At 40.9% G+C, this 17,324-nt stretch overlaps 2 protein-coding genes across 9 annotated transcripts in view; one reads left to right on the top strand and one right to left on the bottom strand.

Moving 5' to 3' along the window:
* LOC140906696 (kinesin-like protein KIF20A) overlaps positions 1–17,324 on the top strand; it is a 75,340-nt gene that overhangs the window by 46,316 nt on the left and 11,700 nt on the right. For 2 of the 5 annotated variants that reach the window (XM_073331127.1, XM_073331130.1), the window contains one exon: positions 291–5,008. The exons of the other annotated variants lie outside the window; for them this stretch is intronic. In XM_073331127.1, coding sequence (XP_073187228.1) covers positions 291–566 — 276 coding nt within the window. In that variant the 3' untranslated portion in view covers positions 567–5,008. Of the gene's footprint in view, positions 1–290; positions 5,009–17,324 lie in introns of those variants that run through there. 5 annotated transcript variants of the gene reach the window in all.
* Positions 3,506–17,324, bottom strand: part of LYN (LYN proto-oncogene, Src family tyrosine kinase) — a 98,011-nt gene continuing 84,192 nt past the window's right edge. For all 4 annotated transcript variants that reach the window (XM_073331136.1, XM_073331137.1, XM_073331134.1 and 1 more), the window contains one exon: positions 3,506–5,321. In XM_073331136.1, the coding sequence (XP_073187237.1) occupies positions 5,119–5,321 (203 nt within the window). In that variant the 3' untranslated portion in view covers positions 3,506–5,118. The remainder of the gene's footprint in view (positions 5,322–17,324) is intronic.

Below are 17,324 nucleotides of genomic sequence, written 5' to 3' on the forward strand. Positions count from 1 at the left end.
TTCCAGAAGCTAGGAGTGGACAAGAGGGGATGAATCCCTCTATTGCCTGTTCTGTTCATTCCTTCTGAAGCACCTGGCCAATCAGGGTACTGGGTTAGATGGACCATTGGTCTGACCTATTATGGCTGTTCTTAAGATTGCCAGCAAACCAAAAGAAATCCGTGTATTTGCACAGTTCTACTAATATAACACACTGATCTCCGTCTAAATTTTACTTGGAAGAAAATGAACAAAATAATAGTACCATCCACTAGTTTTCATTTATCTAATGTGGTTTAACAATTCCATAGGAACAAGAGATGAGAGGTCTTCAGAACTGGGCTAAACGTGTCCTTGAGCTTGAAGCTACAGTGTCTCTTCTGCAAGAAGAACTAGATGAGAGGAAAAAGCACTTGTATTCAGAAGAGCTTAAGGAGCAAAAACCCAAGAGAGGCTTGTTTACTAATCTAAAGTCTACAGTAGCAGTCACTTCTAAAACACCTGTTGGCAAAACCTTGGGGAAATCTGAAGACTCTCCAACTATGTCAAGAAAACAAGCTATTTTTGCACGTAAAGTAAAAGAATAACTCTAATCCTTGCTGCATTAACATGTCTGTATTGACAAGGCCCATCAGCTGTAATTTTGAACTGATGTTAACAGTTGGAATTTGGGTGGAGGAAAAAAGGCTAGTATAGATACAGCCTTACCATCAATGTAACTGGGAGGATAAGCTATTAATAGGAATGACAACTTTCCTTCTGTCAGTGTCTTCTTTAATAACTACAGAAGACATGTAAACGTAAACCTAAATTGGGATTCTTGTGTAACTGTTGGTGTGGAGATCTGCTGTGGAAATACAGCAGGTATGGATTTCCACATTGCAGGAAAATGGGTGCCTTGTGTCAAGGTTAGTGGTACATTCCTGTCTTTTACTTTCCTTGTTTCTTTTTACACTTACTTCCAACACTCAAAATGGCATTTGTGCTCGACCAAACAGCTTGTTCACTTTCACTGTTTCATTAGCTAGTAGATATTGTTTGTAGAGGAGCTGGCTTCCTCACAGTTAATCTTATGCTTGATTTGAATTGAACTAGTAATCTTATACTTGATGTCAGTTTACTGTGGAATTAAAATGAGTGATTTGGTACTAAGATTTCATTTAATGATAGTCAGATGATGGAATGGTAAGGAGCCACTGTTCATTTTAAATGCTTCTGTCATAATCATGATTGCCTTGGTTTGCTTGGTGTCCATTTGAAAATCCCTCATTGAATTGTGTATGCAGTAGACTTCTTAAAATGTACTTCTAATAAAGCTTGTTTTTTTTCAAGTCAATTACATATTAGATCATTTTAAGATTTGGTGTTAAACGGTGATTAGATCATCAGATAATTGATTTGTCCTGAGAGTCCCTGTGTCTTAACTTTTGTTTCTATTGAAGTATGATGCACTTGAAATCAAAGTTTAGGAGCAAGAGGGCCAGTACCTCATCTTAAAAGAAAACTTTGTCTAGAAATTTAGTGGGGCTGGGACTGCATGGTGATTATAACCAGAAATAGTTTTGTTTTAGCCAGATAATAGAAAAACTACTTCAGAAATGTGTGCCAGTCACAAGGTTGTAGGAGTTGAGCAATTGCCTTTGCATGGTTTAATGGTGGCTGATTTTGTTGTGCTATACTGTCAGCATTACACAGCTATGTATAGGAACCCTTGAGTCAGGTAAGAGGTTTTTTGGCAAGTTCTCAGCTTTCAAGCAGTGCCACACAGAAAACTAGGTATGATCAAAGTGATATTTTGGTGTCAGTGGGGATGGTGGTGGATGTAAAAGTGTTGATTTGGGATTTAGCCATACCCCCTAACTATGGATGTATTATCTGAGTTGCTAAATTATGCAGCAGGTTGATTATGTAGGAATTAAGCAATACGTTACAGTTAAATCATGAAATGGGGTTTCAAGCAAGGGAAGTTGAATAGTTGGAGAGTTAGGTGAGTGGTGTGCATTCTTGTGGTCAGAGAAACCTGGGCTTGCAAAACCTAGCAGCCTGTATCTTTGGAGTACAAAGATTAGAGGTGGTGTTTATACAGCTCAAAAAACCCACCTCCTGACTGAGGCCATATTTACAGGGACTAGAGTGGCATAATCCTGTACTATAGAGGCTGCCTACAGTGAGTGTTTTATTTTTCATTGCTGTAAGAACTCTGTTCTCATGTAGCAGTAGCTAGGTAGAGAGGCATTCTTTTCTCAGTGTAGCTGCATCTACACTGGGGCTAGGTTGGCATAGCTATAGTGGTCAGGGGTGTGGATTTTTCACACCCCTGAACGCTGTAATTGTTGACCTGTGTTTTAAAGTGTAGACCAGACTGGAGTTAGAGGTTGTCACTAACATTGTGAAACACTAGATGGAGCAGCATTACTATTGCAACACTCAGATGATCATGTTCCTGTAATTCAAAGCCCTGGTCTCGAAATTTCCTCTTCCCTTTGTCAGTACCAAATACTCCTAACTGGTTAAGTGAGTGCTTCAGTCTGTTAAAACTCACGCTAATGTGTACTCAGGGACTTCATATATTCACTAGGAATTGGGATTTTCTGATCTAGGAAGCACGAGTTACTCTCCCGAAAAGCAATATCCAATGGGGTTATTTGTCCTATCAAAACAGGTATCCACTGATTTATAAATGGACTCATCACAACCATGGCAAATTCCAAAGAAACAGCCTTCTGGTAGCTTGAACGCCATCTGGATCAAGCTCTAGCTCAGTCCTTAAACTGAATATCCAGCCAGACCACCTTTATGTCCATCACTGGCACTCAAGAAAAGATCAGAAATGAGGATAATAAATGGAGGTTCTCATTTTAAATACTTTGGTTTATTACAGTAATCTGATAACATGAATAGGAACCTTGATAAACCCCAGTCATAGATTTCAGTTTAGATGTTCTCCCCCCCCTCCCCCCAACATTACATAAAATATGGCTTAAGTTAAACCAAACATGCTTCCATCTTTCACCTGCATTTCTCAATGCTGCACTAGCTCTGCAAACACATAATGAATTTGATCCAGTGTATGGCTCCTAGACTTTTTCTGCAACTAAGATGACTTAGCATTTCCCAATGCTAACTTAAATTTTGAAAATGTTCAGGCTTTCCTAAATGTTTCAGTACACAGTGGTGCCTAGTGGCACTGTAGAAGATTGAGGTTTTGGCAGCTATTTTGGAATTGACTACTGAGGTGGGTAGTTCAGAATTGTAGGATAAGAACCACTGAGCTGGATATTTCTGCTAAAATATTCAGCAGTGAAATGGCTGTCTTGAGATTTCTGAACTGCTCCTCCTGAGATGAATGGGTATAAGAGGCAAGATTAATTTAAGTGATGCTATACAAAACAAAAATAGTTCTTTTGGTTAACATCTGAACACTGACACGATCTGATCCTGCATTCCTTGTACACAGAAAACTGTCAGCCTGGCCTATAAAGTGGCTACTTACTGTAATTTGCAGGACAAACTACTATGGTACAAGTTTAAATTTAAAAAGTTTGTTTATTAAAATAAAAAAATCACCATACAGTAAAAATATTTACAGTCTGTGGTGGTTAATCTGCACATTGACTGACTTCCTTCATTCAGAAACCTGCTACGCTTTACTAAAAAAGAAAAGCAATGGATGTTTATACTGCTCCCTTTGTTTGGACTGCAGGTACACTAAAGCCTCACCAGTAGTTAGCCTCTTTTAAAGCTTCCGTGAGTACCCTTTATCATAAATGGTTTTGGTTGTAAGAACAGCCCAGACTTTTTTTATACAAAGGAGGACAAACAGGCAGTCACATTGTAACTGCGCTGGTTATGCTTTTTGGTAACTAAAACATACTCAACTTGATAATTCACTTCATGACTGAGCATTGGTTTAAATACAGTTTTGTTAATACATCTGGATTCTAACAGAATATACATTAAGAACACCAACTATGTAATAAGTAAATCAGTCCATGTTTTTAACTGTTGGTTATGAATTAGTAGTAATTACGTAATGAAAAGCAGAACCAGGGTGCTAACACTCACTCCAGTGTAATTTCACTGATTACAGTATGCTTATAAGGTGTGGTGCATTTAAAAACATTCTTTTTGGCTAATCTTTAAAATTGCTTTCAGTTCAATTAATTGAAACATTAGGAATATATTACTGAATCACTCACTCTAAAATTCCTATTAAGATACTTATAGAAAACATTCTCATGGGTAATAGATGGATCACAGTGTTTCAGAATACTGAGGGCCAGATCCTGCTCCCTTCAAAATACAGGGGAGATTTGCCACTGACTTAAGATGGGAAAAAAATGAATTTTGAGCTGGTGGTTCCAGGCTTAAATTCAGTGCTCTATATGCAGAGCAAGAAAATATGTTGTCTTTTCTGACACATCTAGCACAATAATTACACCGTTTTATAATGCAATTTCACAATATCTCAGGTCTGATTCTTACCTTGATGCCTGTAAAAGACACTTTTTTCAAATCTTAACAGTGTAAATGCTTGAGCTGTGCATAAATGCCAAAGATAATTAAGTGTAAAAAAATTACCTTTAACCCTCTTAAAGGGGATGATTACATCCTAAATATTAATCTTGCAACAAGATACAGTTCTCCAGATAGTGATCTAAAATAACCAGAGGCTATACAAATACAAAGCATGATATCTTGCAAAAAGCTAATTTGGGAGCAGAAATTCTTTAACTTTTCCTTCATAAGTTCATATTTATCTTCAGCCTTCTTACATTTTCTTGTAAGGCATGCTATCATTTAGGGATTTCCCCAACTTCTTCTGTTTGCAGCTGCAAATGCTTTGTAAGTTTGTATTGGTGAGACTGTACTCTTTGTTTTCAAAGCTTGTTTTGTTTGGATGTTTGTTTAGGCAAATAAAAAGATATCTAAAGAGAACTCTAACTGTAAGCAGAGTGATCATTCAAATTAAATTAACCATAGAGGAACGGTTTATTTCTAGGCAGAATGATTCTTCCTGTGGAATTTCAGCCTCCAGTTTCAGAAGCCACAATCTGTTAGGATATCCAAAAACATGAAATAACTGGTCTGCCCAGTTTGTCCGAACAATAGTCTATGCCAACTAGAAAAGTTTTTGTTCTATGGCTGCTGTTGATACTGCCCTTCTGTTGCTGTGTAGAAATCATCTAGCACACTCTGTAAATAATCAAATGTTGGCCTCTCTTCTGCTTTATCTTTCCAGCATGTTTTCATAATATCATAAAGCTCCGCAGGACAGGTTTCCGTGCGTGGCATGCGGTACCCACGCTGAAGAGCAACCATCACATCAGCATTACTCATACCTAAAACAAAACAAATGATTTTTAGAAGCAGATTTTTGTGTCCAATGATCAGAGCACCTTCTTTTGCTGTTACTCCACACCCCAAAAACTCATACTAAATTAATTAATCTAAATGGGGCAATGCAAGTTTTACTTTTTTTAATTAAAGCTAGCAAATAGATGCTGTGCATATACATAGTATGACAGTCTCTGCCTCAGAGCTTAAATATAAACTCACAGGCAAAAAACCTTTAATGTAGGGTTAAGGTTGTAGATAGTACTCTCTGTTCCTCATGCCTTGCCAGAACGGGAGTTAAATTCCAAAAATCCAAATGTTGGAAAACCAGGAAATAGAGGGTTCTGCCTCAAGGCCCTCTCTGTATTCACAACTTGTGCACTGTGACATGTCAGTCTCTGTAACTATTTTGAAAAGCTGTGTCATGCAATCTCTTTTACAAGGGAAGTACAGTATTCTACATAAGAGTTACATCCCTTGCCCCCCATGGCCATTGCTCCTTCCAGAAAGTGAAGGGAATACATATTTGTGTCCTCAGGCCTATATTTTCTCAAGCCTAGCTTTCGGCTTTGTAAATAGCTTAGAGTATCATAGTCTAGTTCAGTGTAAGCAGCCTTTCCACTGTCACAGGAGACTTTAGTCTTTTACCTGGATTATGTCCAGCCTGAAACCCCTAAGGCCTTCAAGAGGTACACCTCTTACCCACTGATAATACTGGAGACAGAATCCTGTGTTTAGATCACTCAATAATCTTCTGTACTGTCTTTGAGACACCTTTACTCCCTGCACCTAAAGGGGGGAGAGGCTCCTCTGCCTACAGCCTGATCTTCCATTGGGCCCATTGATGATACCAACACCAGCCTCTGTGCAGAGCTTCTCTTACCAGACTGGTAAAGTATCTCTTGGGTCCTGTGTATCAGAGGACTAGCTGTGTTAGTCTGGATCTGTAAAAGCGGCAAAGAGTCCTGTGGCACCTTATAGACTAACAGACGTTTTGGCGCATAAGCTTTTGTGGGTGAATACCCACTTCATCAGATGCATGTAGTGGAAATTTCCAGAGGCACGTATAAATATGCAAGCAGTCTGGTCTTAGCACCACCTTTGACCATGGGCTCAGTGAGAATCTCTTTAGCCCTAATCTGCGAGACAGTCCCTCACCCTGCACAACCTGGTATTGGTTAAATCTAAAGCCACCTTGAAGAACAAACTGGCCTAAAGTTCAGAAGCCTTGGTGCCACAGGTAGTAACCAGAGTGCCTACTCCTCACCTAGTACTGACACACCAATTCTGAAGCTGCCTTTCTTAGTACCTCATCACCAGACTAGATGTCTAATTGTGTAATAAGAACACATTTCCCCAGAGGAGGTGTTTCTTCTGTTTTACATTCTTTCTCTTCTGTACACCCAGACCCATGGGGCCTCCCAAACAGCACCACTGTAATTTCATCTCTGTACTTCTTCAGAACTGGATGCTCAATGCTGACAAACTTGGTCTCACTGGTTTGGATCCTAATGACACCTTCAACTTGGGTAGATTTCCACCCCCTAGTCAGGCTGCTAGGCACCCTGCTACATACTTTTTCCACTGCCTGTACCTGCTCCTCTGGTTCCAGTTTGAAATCACTTCAGGGTACCTTCAACTTCTTTGTACTTGGAGGCTACCTCACTCTACCTCAGGACACCAGACCTCTTCTCACCTCAAACCCACAACTCATGGAAAGAGATGCATGGCCGCCTTCAGTTACTTATGTAGCCTTACATATAGCAATGCTTGAAAACCCTTTTTGAAAGCTGCAAGACCAGCAACGACCTCAGTGCTAGCATTGGGGCCCCCCTTTGGCACAGATAGTCCCACTAGCCATCATGGGACCTCAGTCTTGCCCTAACAAAGTTACTGGACCCTTATGAGCCTCTGGCTTGAACTTTTCAAGCACATTAATCAAAATAACCTTCCTCCTAGCAATTACATCTGTTCTGAAGATGAGTGAATTTAGGGCTCGATGGCTACTGTACCTCTTTAGCATTATAAACCACCATACAAAAGTCTCTTCATGACTAAGGTAGTCTGATATCCACCTTTCTCAATCTGTGTTTTTTCTGGCAACCTTACTCAACTCCAGGGAACTTCATCTCCAGGCCTTATAGGTGCTTGGTCTTTAGCTGCTTGGGATTCACAAGGAAGATTTAGGCTGCCAAGTAGGAGGGATTCTGTAGCCAAGTGTGGAGGGCACTTCCATGGGAAGCTCAAGTTCCAGGGCCCTTGTTTGTTTAAGTTATACACAGTGGCAAAGTATACCATAACCCACTGAATAGGGTACTCTTCAAATCCCTTCTCCGCTTCAAGCAGAGCATGCAGTTGAAACTGGGACTCCCATAACCTGGATGAGTGCTTTCATCATGGGTTAAAGATTATAAACAGGGCCCCCCTTCTTCTACTTTAAAGCATGCCTCCTAGATCATGGCCAAAGGCAAGAGACATGCTTAGCATGTGAATCCTGGTATTAACTTATGTCTAAGCCTAAGTGAGCTGTTTGTTTGGTGTCAAGACTCTGAAATATGTAGGTCTGGCTCCTCCAGTGACTTAACACTGGAAACTTAAGTGTGTACAGTGTTGCACAGCAGCTGGACAGTTTGTGAATGCCACTGGTGCCTAACTGGGGGACATAAGCCTCTAAGTTCCCCTTGTGACATCTGTCCGCTGCTCTTCTTAAATTATCATTTCTTCCCCTGTTTTACAAATAGTGAGACCCAACTGCCAAACAACTAATTGGAATAGGAAATGTTGAACGCTGTTAAGTCTTACCTAGCAAACTACTAGTCCCTGGTTTAAAGACTCAGGTTAGGAGAGCTGCTGTACCCTCCATAAGTCTCCCTAACCATTGTGGTTCAAGGCTCAGTATAGGAATCTGGTGCTACAAATTGGTATTTAGCTAAGAATTTCTTGCCTACTCTCCAGCTGCTCAAGTGGGAATGCAGAGAGGCTTTTAGAGCAGAAAAAGGTTACTAACTTGTAACTGTTCTTTGCATTCACATAAGCTGCCCACCTTCCCCTGTGCTTCAGCATAACAGCAGGAGGCTCAAGAGTGGGAGAAGGAGCTGAGGTGGGTAGGGGTGAACTCCCTTCTACCACACAGGACCATATCATCACAGGAGAACTCTGGTGGAGTTCTCTAATGGACATAGTTTTGGAATTTGATACCAGGGTATTATCCCACAAATATAAGTGACTCCTGCAGAGTACTGAATGATAAAATCTTTTTAAGGTGACACTTTGATATAACCTTAACCTCTGTGCATGAGGGAGATCACAGTACCTTATTCTTTTCTCCTCAGTGTCTACTGAACAAAGGCCTGTACTGCACAGAGCAGTTCACAGATTCTAAGCTCTGCAGTGCTGCTGGTACTCATCCACTCCTTGTGCTGCATACCCCAGGCCCCAGAACTTCCCTGTCATCTGAACTGGCTGAGTGGAAGTACTGAGTCAGATTTTGTCTGGGCTATAGTAAATGGTAGGTTGAGTTAGGGAGGGTGAGATACTTTTAGTCTCAGTTGCTATGTGTAAAGGGGCAGAATTAAGGTCACCGCAAAGCCTTATCTCCCCCTGTGGTTGGATTGACATTTTATTTTGGGAATTAAGCTACCCCAATCTGGAAGACCACAGGGTATGGCTGAACCCCTGCACTCAGAGCTCTCCTGTTGTGGAATGTCTCAAAGACAATGCTCTAGACTTCGCAGAACCACCCTCCGCTCCCTTAGGCTGACAGGGCACAAGGCTTAACTAAGTCTTGCATGTGGATTTCCCTTGGAATTTGAGAAAATGGAATTACTGAGGGGAGCATGACTGAGTGGACAGTGGACTTCTCAGTGACAGTAGACAAGAAGCTGGATATGAGTCAGCAGTGTGCCCTTGTTACCAAGAAGGCCAATGGCATTTTGGGATGTATAAGTAGGGGCATAGCGAGCAGATCGAGGGAGGTGATCATTCCCCTCTATTCGACATTGGTGAGGCCTCATCTGGAGTACTGTGTCCAGTTTTGGGCCCCACACTTCAAGAAGGATGTGGATAAATTGGAGAGAGTCCAGCGAAGGGCAACAAAAATGATTAGGGGTCTGGAACACATGAGTTATGAGGAGAGGCTGAGGGAGCTGGGATTGTTTAGCCTGCAGAAGAGAAGAATGAGGGGGGATTTGATAGCTGCTTTCAACTACCTGAAAGGGGGTTCCAAAGAGGATGGCTCTAGACTGTTCTCAATGGTAGCAGATGACAGAACGAGGAGTAATGGTCTCAAGTTGCAGTGGGGGAGGTTTAGATTGGATATTAGGAAAAACTTTTTCACTAAGAGGGTGGTGAAACACTGGAATACGTTACCTAGGGAGGTGGTAGAATCTCCTTCCTTAGAGGTTTTTAAGGTCAGGCTTGACAAAGCCCTGGCTGGGATGATTTAACTGGGAATTGGTCCTGCTTTGAGCAGGGGGTTGGACTAGATGACCTTCTGGGGTCCCTTCCAACCCTGATATTCTATGAGTAAGAGGACTAGGTACTCCTCAGGGTCCCATAGTTAGCAACTGGAGGTACCAATAGATATGAAGGGGAGTCTGGCCATGCCTCTCCCTTACTGGCACAATCTTTTCTCCCACAAAGAGGTAGGGTAGGGGACAAGGGGAGCTCTGTACCCTTTCCCATCAGGGCACCAACCCTACTCACACTCAGATCCCCCATGTCTGTGTAGGGTGCAGTAGGTTTTGGGAAAGAGATTGCAGGGTTCTCTTTCTCCTCATATCTACTGCTCAGGAAGTGCAGAGATGTAATCTAAATGATCACATCAAGCACACCACTGGCTCCTAGGCATAGAGTGTCTCCAAAAAATATTCCCCTACCTCTTTTAAGGGTCAGATCTGTGAATGCATGATTTCCCAAAATGATGGCATGCAGCATTTCCCTACTCTCAGCTCTCCTTTCTGGCTCAAGCTCCACCTGCCTGCCAGGCACCTATTTTTTTTTTTAAGGCTTTATGCATGGGGCATGGCACTACATATGTCCCTCAAGAAGCTGCCATTTGGGGGTGAGGAAAGTGACTTGCAGAGCTCGCTTTCCCCTTCACTCTACAACTCAGGAGAGTCATAGATCCAACCTAGGGAACTATGTTACACAAACACAAAATGGCTCCCCTACCCTGCAGCCTCCCCAAACATCCCGCTATGGCTCTTCCTGCTACTTTTCCAACTGCAGCCAACAGGGTGAGTGAGACTAAGGGCTCTCTCTAAGAACCTCAAAAGTCTCAATGCTAAACTTGCCCAAATTGTCTCCTGAACTGTAAGCAACCTGCAGTAAGCTCAAGAGCCAAAACTGGGGCCTTGAGGAATCTTGGACAAAGTTGCACAAGACTAGAACCAAGGGGCTGCTCAATTCCAAACTAATGGTTTAGCTAAAAAAACCCATCCTTCAGCCTACGCCTCTCAGCATTGAAGGTAGGGCTCTGAAAGTAGCCACCATCTAATTATATGGTTTTTGTGACTTGCCCACCATCACAGTGGAGGCTGGAACAGACCCTAGGTCTCACATCCTAGCCCATTCCTTTAATCACATGTCCAGCTCTTTCTATTGTCCCTGCCCCTTTCATTCCACACCGTTTCTATGCTAACAGTCTAGCATATGTGACTAGTTCATTTCACACATGTACTTCAAAAGGTAGTGCAGTACAGAGGCTGAGGCTTGGGACTGTCATATAAAAGGACCTGGATTCAAGTTCCAGCTCTGTTGTAAGTGCCTTTGTGTCACTCCTGCAGGTATGAAGAATGCCAGTAGCCTTCATCTCATGTAGAGGTAAGGAGAGTCCATAACGGTGGTGGGTAGACAGCTCCAGCTGATAGGAACCAAAGCAGCGACTACATTGGCACACTACAGAACCAAGCAAAACAGCCAAGTTTTTTATTAATGGATTTTTAGAGTGGTATCCTGGTACCAGATACTTCATGTTCCCTCTCTCCTTTGCACTCAAGCTGTGGGCACGTAAGGGCAGTTTTATAACAGACTATGTTGGGAGGAGACCTGTATATTGGGAACCTCTTGGGCAAACGACCCCAATATTGTGCCACACACTACTCCTACCCCTGCTGGGGCACAGTAAGTTTCAAGGCAATCTGCCTATGTATGGGGATTTTAGAGTACTTAGAAAAATCAGCTGTGAACAGAAAGTCTGCTGTGACCTGTAACTACTGAAGAGTTGCTAGACAACAGCTGAGAGAAAGGTAGTATTCTCATCAGAAGGGGAATTGAAGCAGAGTGCGATCAAATGCTTTGGCCAAAGTCACACACAAGCAATCTGTGATGAAACTGATAATTGAACCCAGATCTTCTGAGTGCCAGTCTGGCATCTTAACTACAAGATCATTCACTCTCTACCATGTGCTTCATTCAGAGCATAGGATAAAGAATAATTGCCTCTTCTTCTCCAAATACAAACAGTCTCTGTCATTCTCTCCATTATACAGCCTAGAGGGAAGTAAAGCAAGGGGGAAGCTGGATAAATCCAGAGAAGCTGGGAGAAGAGCTTTCAGGGAATGCTTCCATCTTCCCTCAAACTTACAGCTGCCCCTCTTTCCCTAAAACCCACAAAATAACCAAAGCCTGTTGTGAAAATTTTGACACCTGAGGAGGGCTTCCAGGAGCTGTAAACTAGTCCGATAGAGGAGAGAGAATGGCCACATGGAATGGGTACAAAATATATCGGAAGGACAGAACAGGTCGTGCGGTGGTGGGGGTTGGGGTAGGGGGTAGTGGCACTATATGTGAAAGAAAATGTAGAATCAAATGAAGTAAAAATCTTAAATGAATCCACATGTTCCATAGAATCTCTGTGGATAGTAAATCCATGCTCTAATAAGAATATAACAGTAGGGATCTATTATCGACCACCTGACCAGGACAGTGATAGTGACGATGAAATGCTAAGGGAGATTAGAGAGGCTATCAAAATAAAAATCTCAATAATAGTGGGGGATTTCAATTTTCCCCATATTGACTGGGTACATGTCACCTCAGGATGAAATGCAGACACAAAATTTCTCGATACTTTAAATGACTACTTCTTGGAGCAGCTGGCACAGGAACCCACAAGGGAAGAGGCAACTCTCAATCTAGTCCTGAGTGGAGCGCAGGATCTGGTCCAAGAGGACCAGACTATATGGACTATCTGGTCCATAACTATAACAGGACCGCTTGGAAATAGTGACCATAATATAACAACATTTAACATTTCTGTGGTGGGAAGAACACTTAAGCAGGCCAACACTGTGGCATTTAATTTCAGAAAGGGGAACTATGCAAAAATGAGGAGGTTAGTTAAACAAATTAAAAGGTACAATGACTAGAGTGAAATCTCTGCAAGCTGCATGGACACTTTTCAAAGACACCATAATAGAGGTGAAACTTAAACGTATACCCCAAATTAAAAAAAACACAGTGAAAGAACTAAAAAAGAGCCACCGTGGCTTAACAACCATGTAAAAGAAGCAGTGAGAGATAAAAAGGCATCTTTTAAAAAGTGGAAGTCAAATCCTAGTGAGGTAAACAGAAAGGAGCATAAACACTGCCAAATAAAATGTAATAAGAAAAGCCAAAAAGGAGTTTGAAGAATAGCTAGACAAAAACTCAAAAGGTAATAACAAAATGTTTTTTAAGTACACCAGAAGCAGGAAGCCTGCTAAACAACCAGTGGGGCCCCTGGACAATCGAGATACAAAAGGAGCACTTAAAGACGATAAAGTCATCGCAGAGAAACTAAATGAATTCTTTGCTTCAGTCTTCATGGCTGAGGATGTTAGGGAGATTCCCAAACCTGAGCCATCTTTTGTAGGTAACAAATCTGAGGAATTGTCACAGATTGAAGGGTCACTAGAGGTGGTTTTGGAATCAATTGAGAAACTTCACAGTAACAAGTCACTGGGACCAGATGGCATTCACCCAAGAGTTCTGAAAGAACTCAAATGTGAAATTGAGGAACTATTAACTATGGTTTGTAACCTGTCCTTTAAATCAGCTACTGTACCCAATGACTGGAAGATAGCTAATGTAACGCCTCTAGAGGTGATCCTGGCAATTACAGACCGATAAGTCTAACGTCAGTACCAGGCAAATTAGTCGAAACAATAGTAAAGAATAAAGTTGTCAGACACATAGAAGAACATAAATTGTTGCGCAAAAGTCAACATGGTTTCTGTAGAGGGAGATCATGTCTGACTAATCTATTAGAGTTCTTTGAGGGGGGATCAACAAACGTGGACAAGGGGGATCCAGTGGACATAGTGTACTTAGATTTCCAGAAAGCCTTTGACAAGGTCCCTCACCAAAGGCTCTTATGTAAATTAAGTTGTCATGGGATAAGAGGGAAGATCCTTTCATGGATTGAGAACTGGTTTAAAAGACAAGGAACAAAGGGTAGGAATAACTGGTAAATTTTCAGAATGGAGAGGGGTAACTAGTGGCGTTCCCCAAGGGTCAGTCCTAGGACCAATCCTATTCAACTTATTCATAAATGGTCTGGAGTGAGGTGGCAAAGTTTGCAGATGAGTGTACAGGGCCAGATTCAGATTACCAGTGCATTTCTGAAGTAATTGCATTAGAACCAATTGAGTTATTCTGGTGTAGCCGATCAGAATGCAGCCAATAAAAAGTTCCTTTTTTCGATCACCAAGAGGGGGAGTAGTTAACAGTGTGTCGGCAAATCATACCGTCAAATGGCAGATCTGAATGTGAATGAAGTGGATCTTTCCGAGGTGAACAAAGCTAAGCACATTTCAGAGATTAACACATTCATTAGGTGGAAGGGATAGCGTTACATTGTATTCAACAGTACATTTTGCCAGCTTATTTACGGACAGTAGTATTAGAAATAAAGGAAACCACTTGTTTGGTCTCTAAACTACAGGAAGAGCACTGCAGCAAAGCTGCTGGGGGCAACCAGACAGAACAAAGGAAATATGCTCAAATGAGAATATGGAGGGGAGTTTGATGCTTTATTTTGCTCACGGAGGACCAAATTATGCCTAGTTCTCTGTGGATGCATGGAAAACAGGGTCTGCTCTCTCCATGTGTCTGTGGGGTCCCTACGGTCTCAAAAAGGGGCAGAGAGGAGGTAAATCCATTTATCTCCATAAAGTGAGTCAACATACACTGGGAAAGCAGGACGTAGTGTCCTAAAAGATAGTGGAAGCTGTGCAGGCATTCTACAACTGCATTGGCAACTTTGTTTTTTATATTCAAAATGTCTATATAAATGACAGTTATAATATCCAGTACCTTATTGGATGAATAAGCCAGTGCTTTTTCCTTTTAAAAGAAACAGTCGTGGTTGTCCTCTCTTACAGGCCTGTAAGGTGAGTTCTTATATTTTTTAACATTTATATTTTAATTCCCTGCAAATAATTTCTTAAATATTAACACTGGAAATGGGCCTGAGTCGGAAAATTCAGACCCAGATCCAAACATTTCCAAATTTCAGAGATGTTTGGATCCAGGGTTTTGGTTTCAGTTCCAGCACAAAAATAGATCTCAGCTATGAAATCTGGATCTGGATCAGAACTCTTCATTTGGGCCCATGTTTAATATTTGCATTCAATTTTCCATATGGTGAAAAGCATTGAAATGGTCCAAGTTACAACAGTGCAAATGCACTTGCTTTTGAGACTATCAGTGAAATAGGATGTCGTCATAGGACAAGAGTCTCTTGCTGCTACACAAATGCAGAGCAAAGGTTAAGGCGCTTACGGAAAATACAAGTAGAGAGCAAGTCAATGAGACATTTATCTTCCCTGCAGAATGCTCCGATGCTCTATTACAATGACTTTATTTCTGTCAATTTAATAATGTTATCTGATGAGCGTCAGTGCACAAGAACAACAGTTGCTCACCAGGGGCTTCATCCTGCCAGGTGTTAAGCACTCTGGCTCTAATCCCAAAAAGCACGTAAGTGTGTTCCTATTTTTAAGCAGTGAATCGTGCCATTGAATGGGAATGTTCATGTACTTAAGTGCTTTGCTAGATCAGGGCTAGAATGCTCAGCATTTTGCCAGATCAAGCCCTGCACCTTTACCGTTCTGCTACATTCTGAATGCATGGGGCAAATACGCCCATTTTGTGCTTCAGCCAATTTGTGAAAAGCCCACCTGTAAACATGATTTCTAGTTTTCAAGAGAATAATGGGGAGTTCTTTCTTTTAATCAACATTTATTAATGACACATTTTAAGTACACATGCCAAGACACAACATGATGAGCACGTATACAAATGTGTATACTGAATAAATAATATTTCCCAGCTATACAGCTTGATCGGTTGTCATAGATTCTGGTATAAGTTAAAGATACAAAGGAGTAGCAGTGTCTCTCTAATTTTCCAAGACACTGTTATGGGTAGACTATTTCTTAATGAACAGTTTCACCAGAACCATATATTATTTAATTGAAATTCATCCTGAATGCACATCTCTTACACGGTTCATAATCTTATACAGGATGCTAACTTATGAGTCTGAGGCAGTGCTAACAAACATTAGCCGTTAAACTTGGCAGGATGCAGAACCAATTCCTTATGTTGAGCCCTCTTATTTTACTAACATCCAGTATTGGTGATTGTTAGGAGTAACTGATCACAGGTATGGAGGGAGAATCTAGATCTGAAAGGAGGTACGTGTAATAGAGAGCAGATGATGCCATTGAATGTATCCAATATTTGACATATTGTACGATCAGCTGGAAATTAGTTTCTCAACAACTGGTTCAAATTGTTTGCCTACAAAATCAGATATTTGCATTTTATATTTCAAAATAGTTTCTGTAACTATAAGTCCCACTAATCACTTCAAGATTATCAGGAAGTAAAATAGTCATTGAACTTAGAAACAGAGTTCACAAAAACTCAGTTTTCTTGACTGTAAATGCTTTCTGCCAAATTGTATGTTTATACTCCCTTCACACTGGTGTTAACCCCTTGTCAAATATAATTCAAACCATCTCACAGAGCTTTAAACTGACTGCATATAAGACCTTAGATTTAGTTAGCTAGTTTTCAACTATTAGTAAAAAAATGTTGTAAGGTATTCTTACTAGAGCTGATTATTTTTAGTTATTTATTTTATACTATTTATTATTTCTACTCTTGAGGGACTATCTTTGCCTGGCTACTAAATATTGGTAGGACAAAGTTAGGACGTACTTTTCTTCCTGGAGTGTTATAGCCTAGACTTGATCTAACCTGACTAATGTGCTAAGCTGTGTTTTCGCAGCTGTTTGCCGGTCCCACAGTTATTTTGGTTACATGCTGGCTCTTCATATCACATTTTCAATATAAACCAGGAGATTTAACTTTGTATTTTCAATTCTTCAAATGAAACAAAGATTATTATATATATATATATATATATATATATACACACACACACACACACACACACACACACCAGTTTGTGCAGATTTGTGCTGGAGAAAGCTCTTGGGAGCCTTTTAAAACCTGCCAACAGTGTGATGTAAGGGTTGGAGTTCCCCTTCCAATCTCTGGCTACAATTAATTCATCCCTGACATATATGAATTATCTATGTAGCTCATAAAAATACCTGCAAAGAATTACTATTTTTCCAGTGGGATGCATCAGACTGCACTGGGTGTTAGGTATTTTTTAAAAAAAATAAAACAAAACAAAAAAAGTTCTCGGGGGGGATATTGTCCACACGTTTCTCAAAGGACACCCTTTCTCTCACTAGTTTAAAATCAAACGGGTGGAATGCTGTACTGTACTGTCAATATACTCCACATATTTTCCTGGAACAAAGCATAAATGGCAGCATGGCACTGCTTTTATGGAGGTAAAGATGGAAAATAGAATTTGTTGCGAAACTTTAAAACAAACATTTTTTGTGAGGTTCTAGGTTTTTCTTTTAATCAGGGCTAGAAGCTTTTACATTTCACAATTATAATTCATCTTAATAGCAAACTTCACGATACCCACGGATAGG

Source organism: Lepidochelys kempii, chromosome 2, assembly GCF_965140265.1.
Source record: "Lepidochelys kempii isolate rLepKem1 chromosome 2, rLepKem1.hap2, whole genome shotgun sequence".
Classification (NCBI taxonomy): Eukaryota; Metazoa; Chordata; order Testudines; family Cheloniidae; genus Lepidochelys; species Lepidochelys kempii.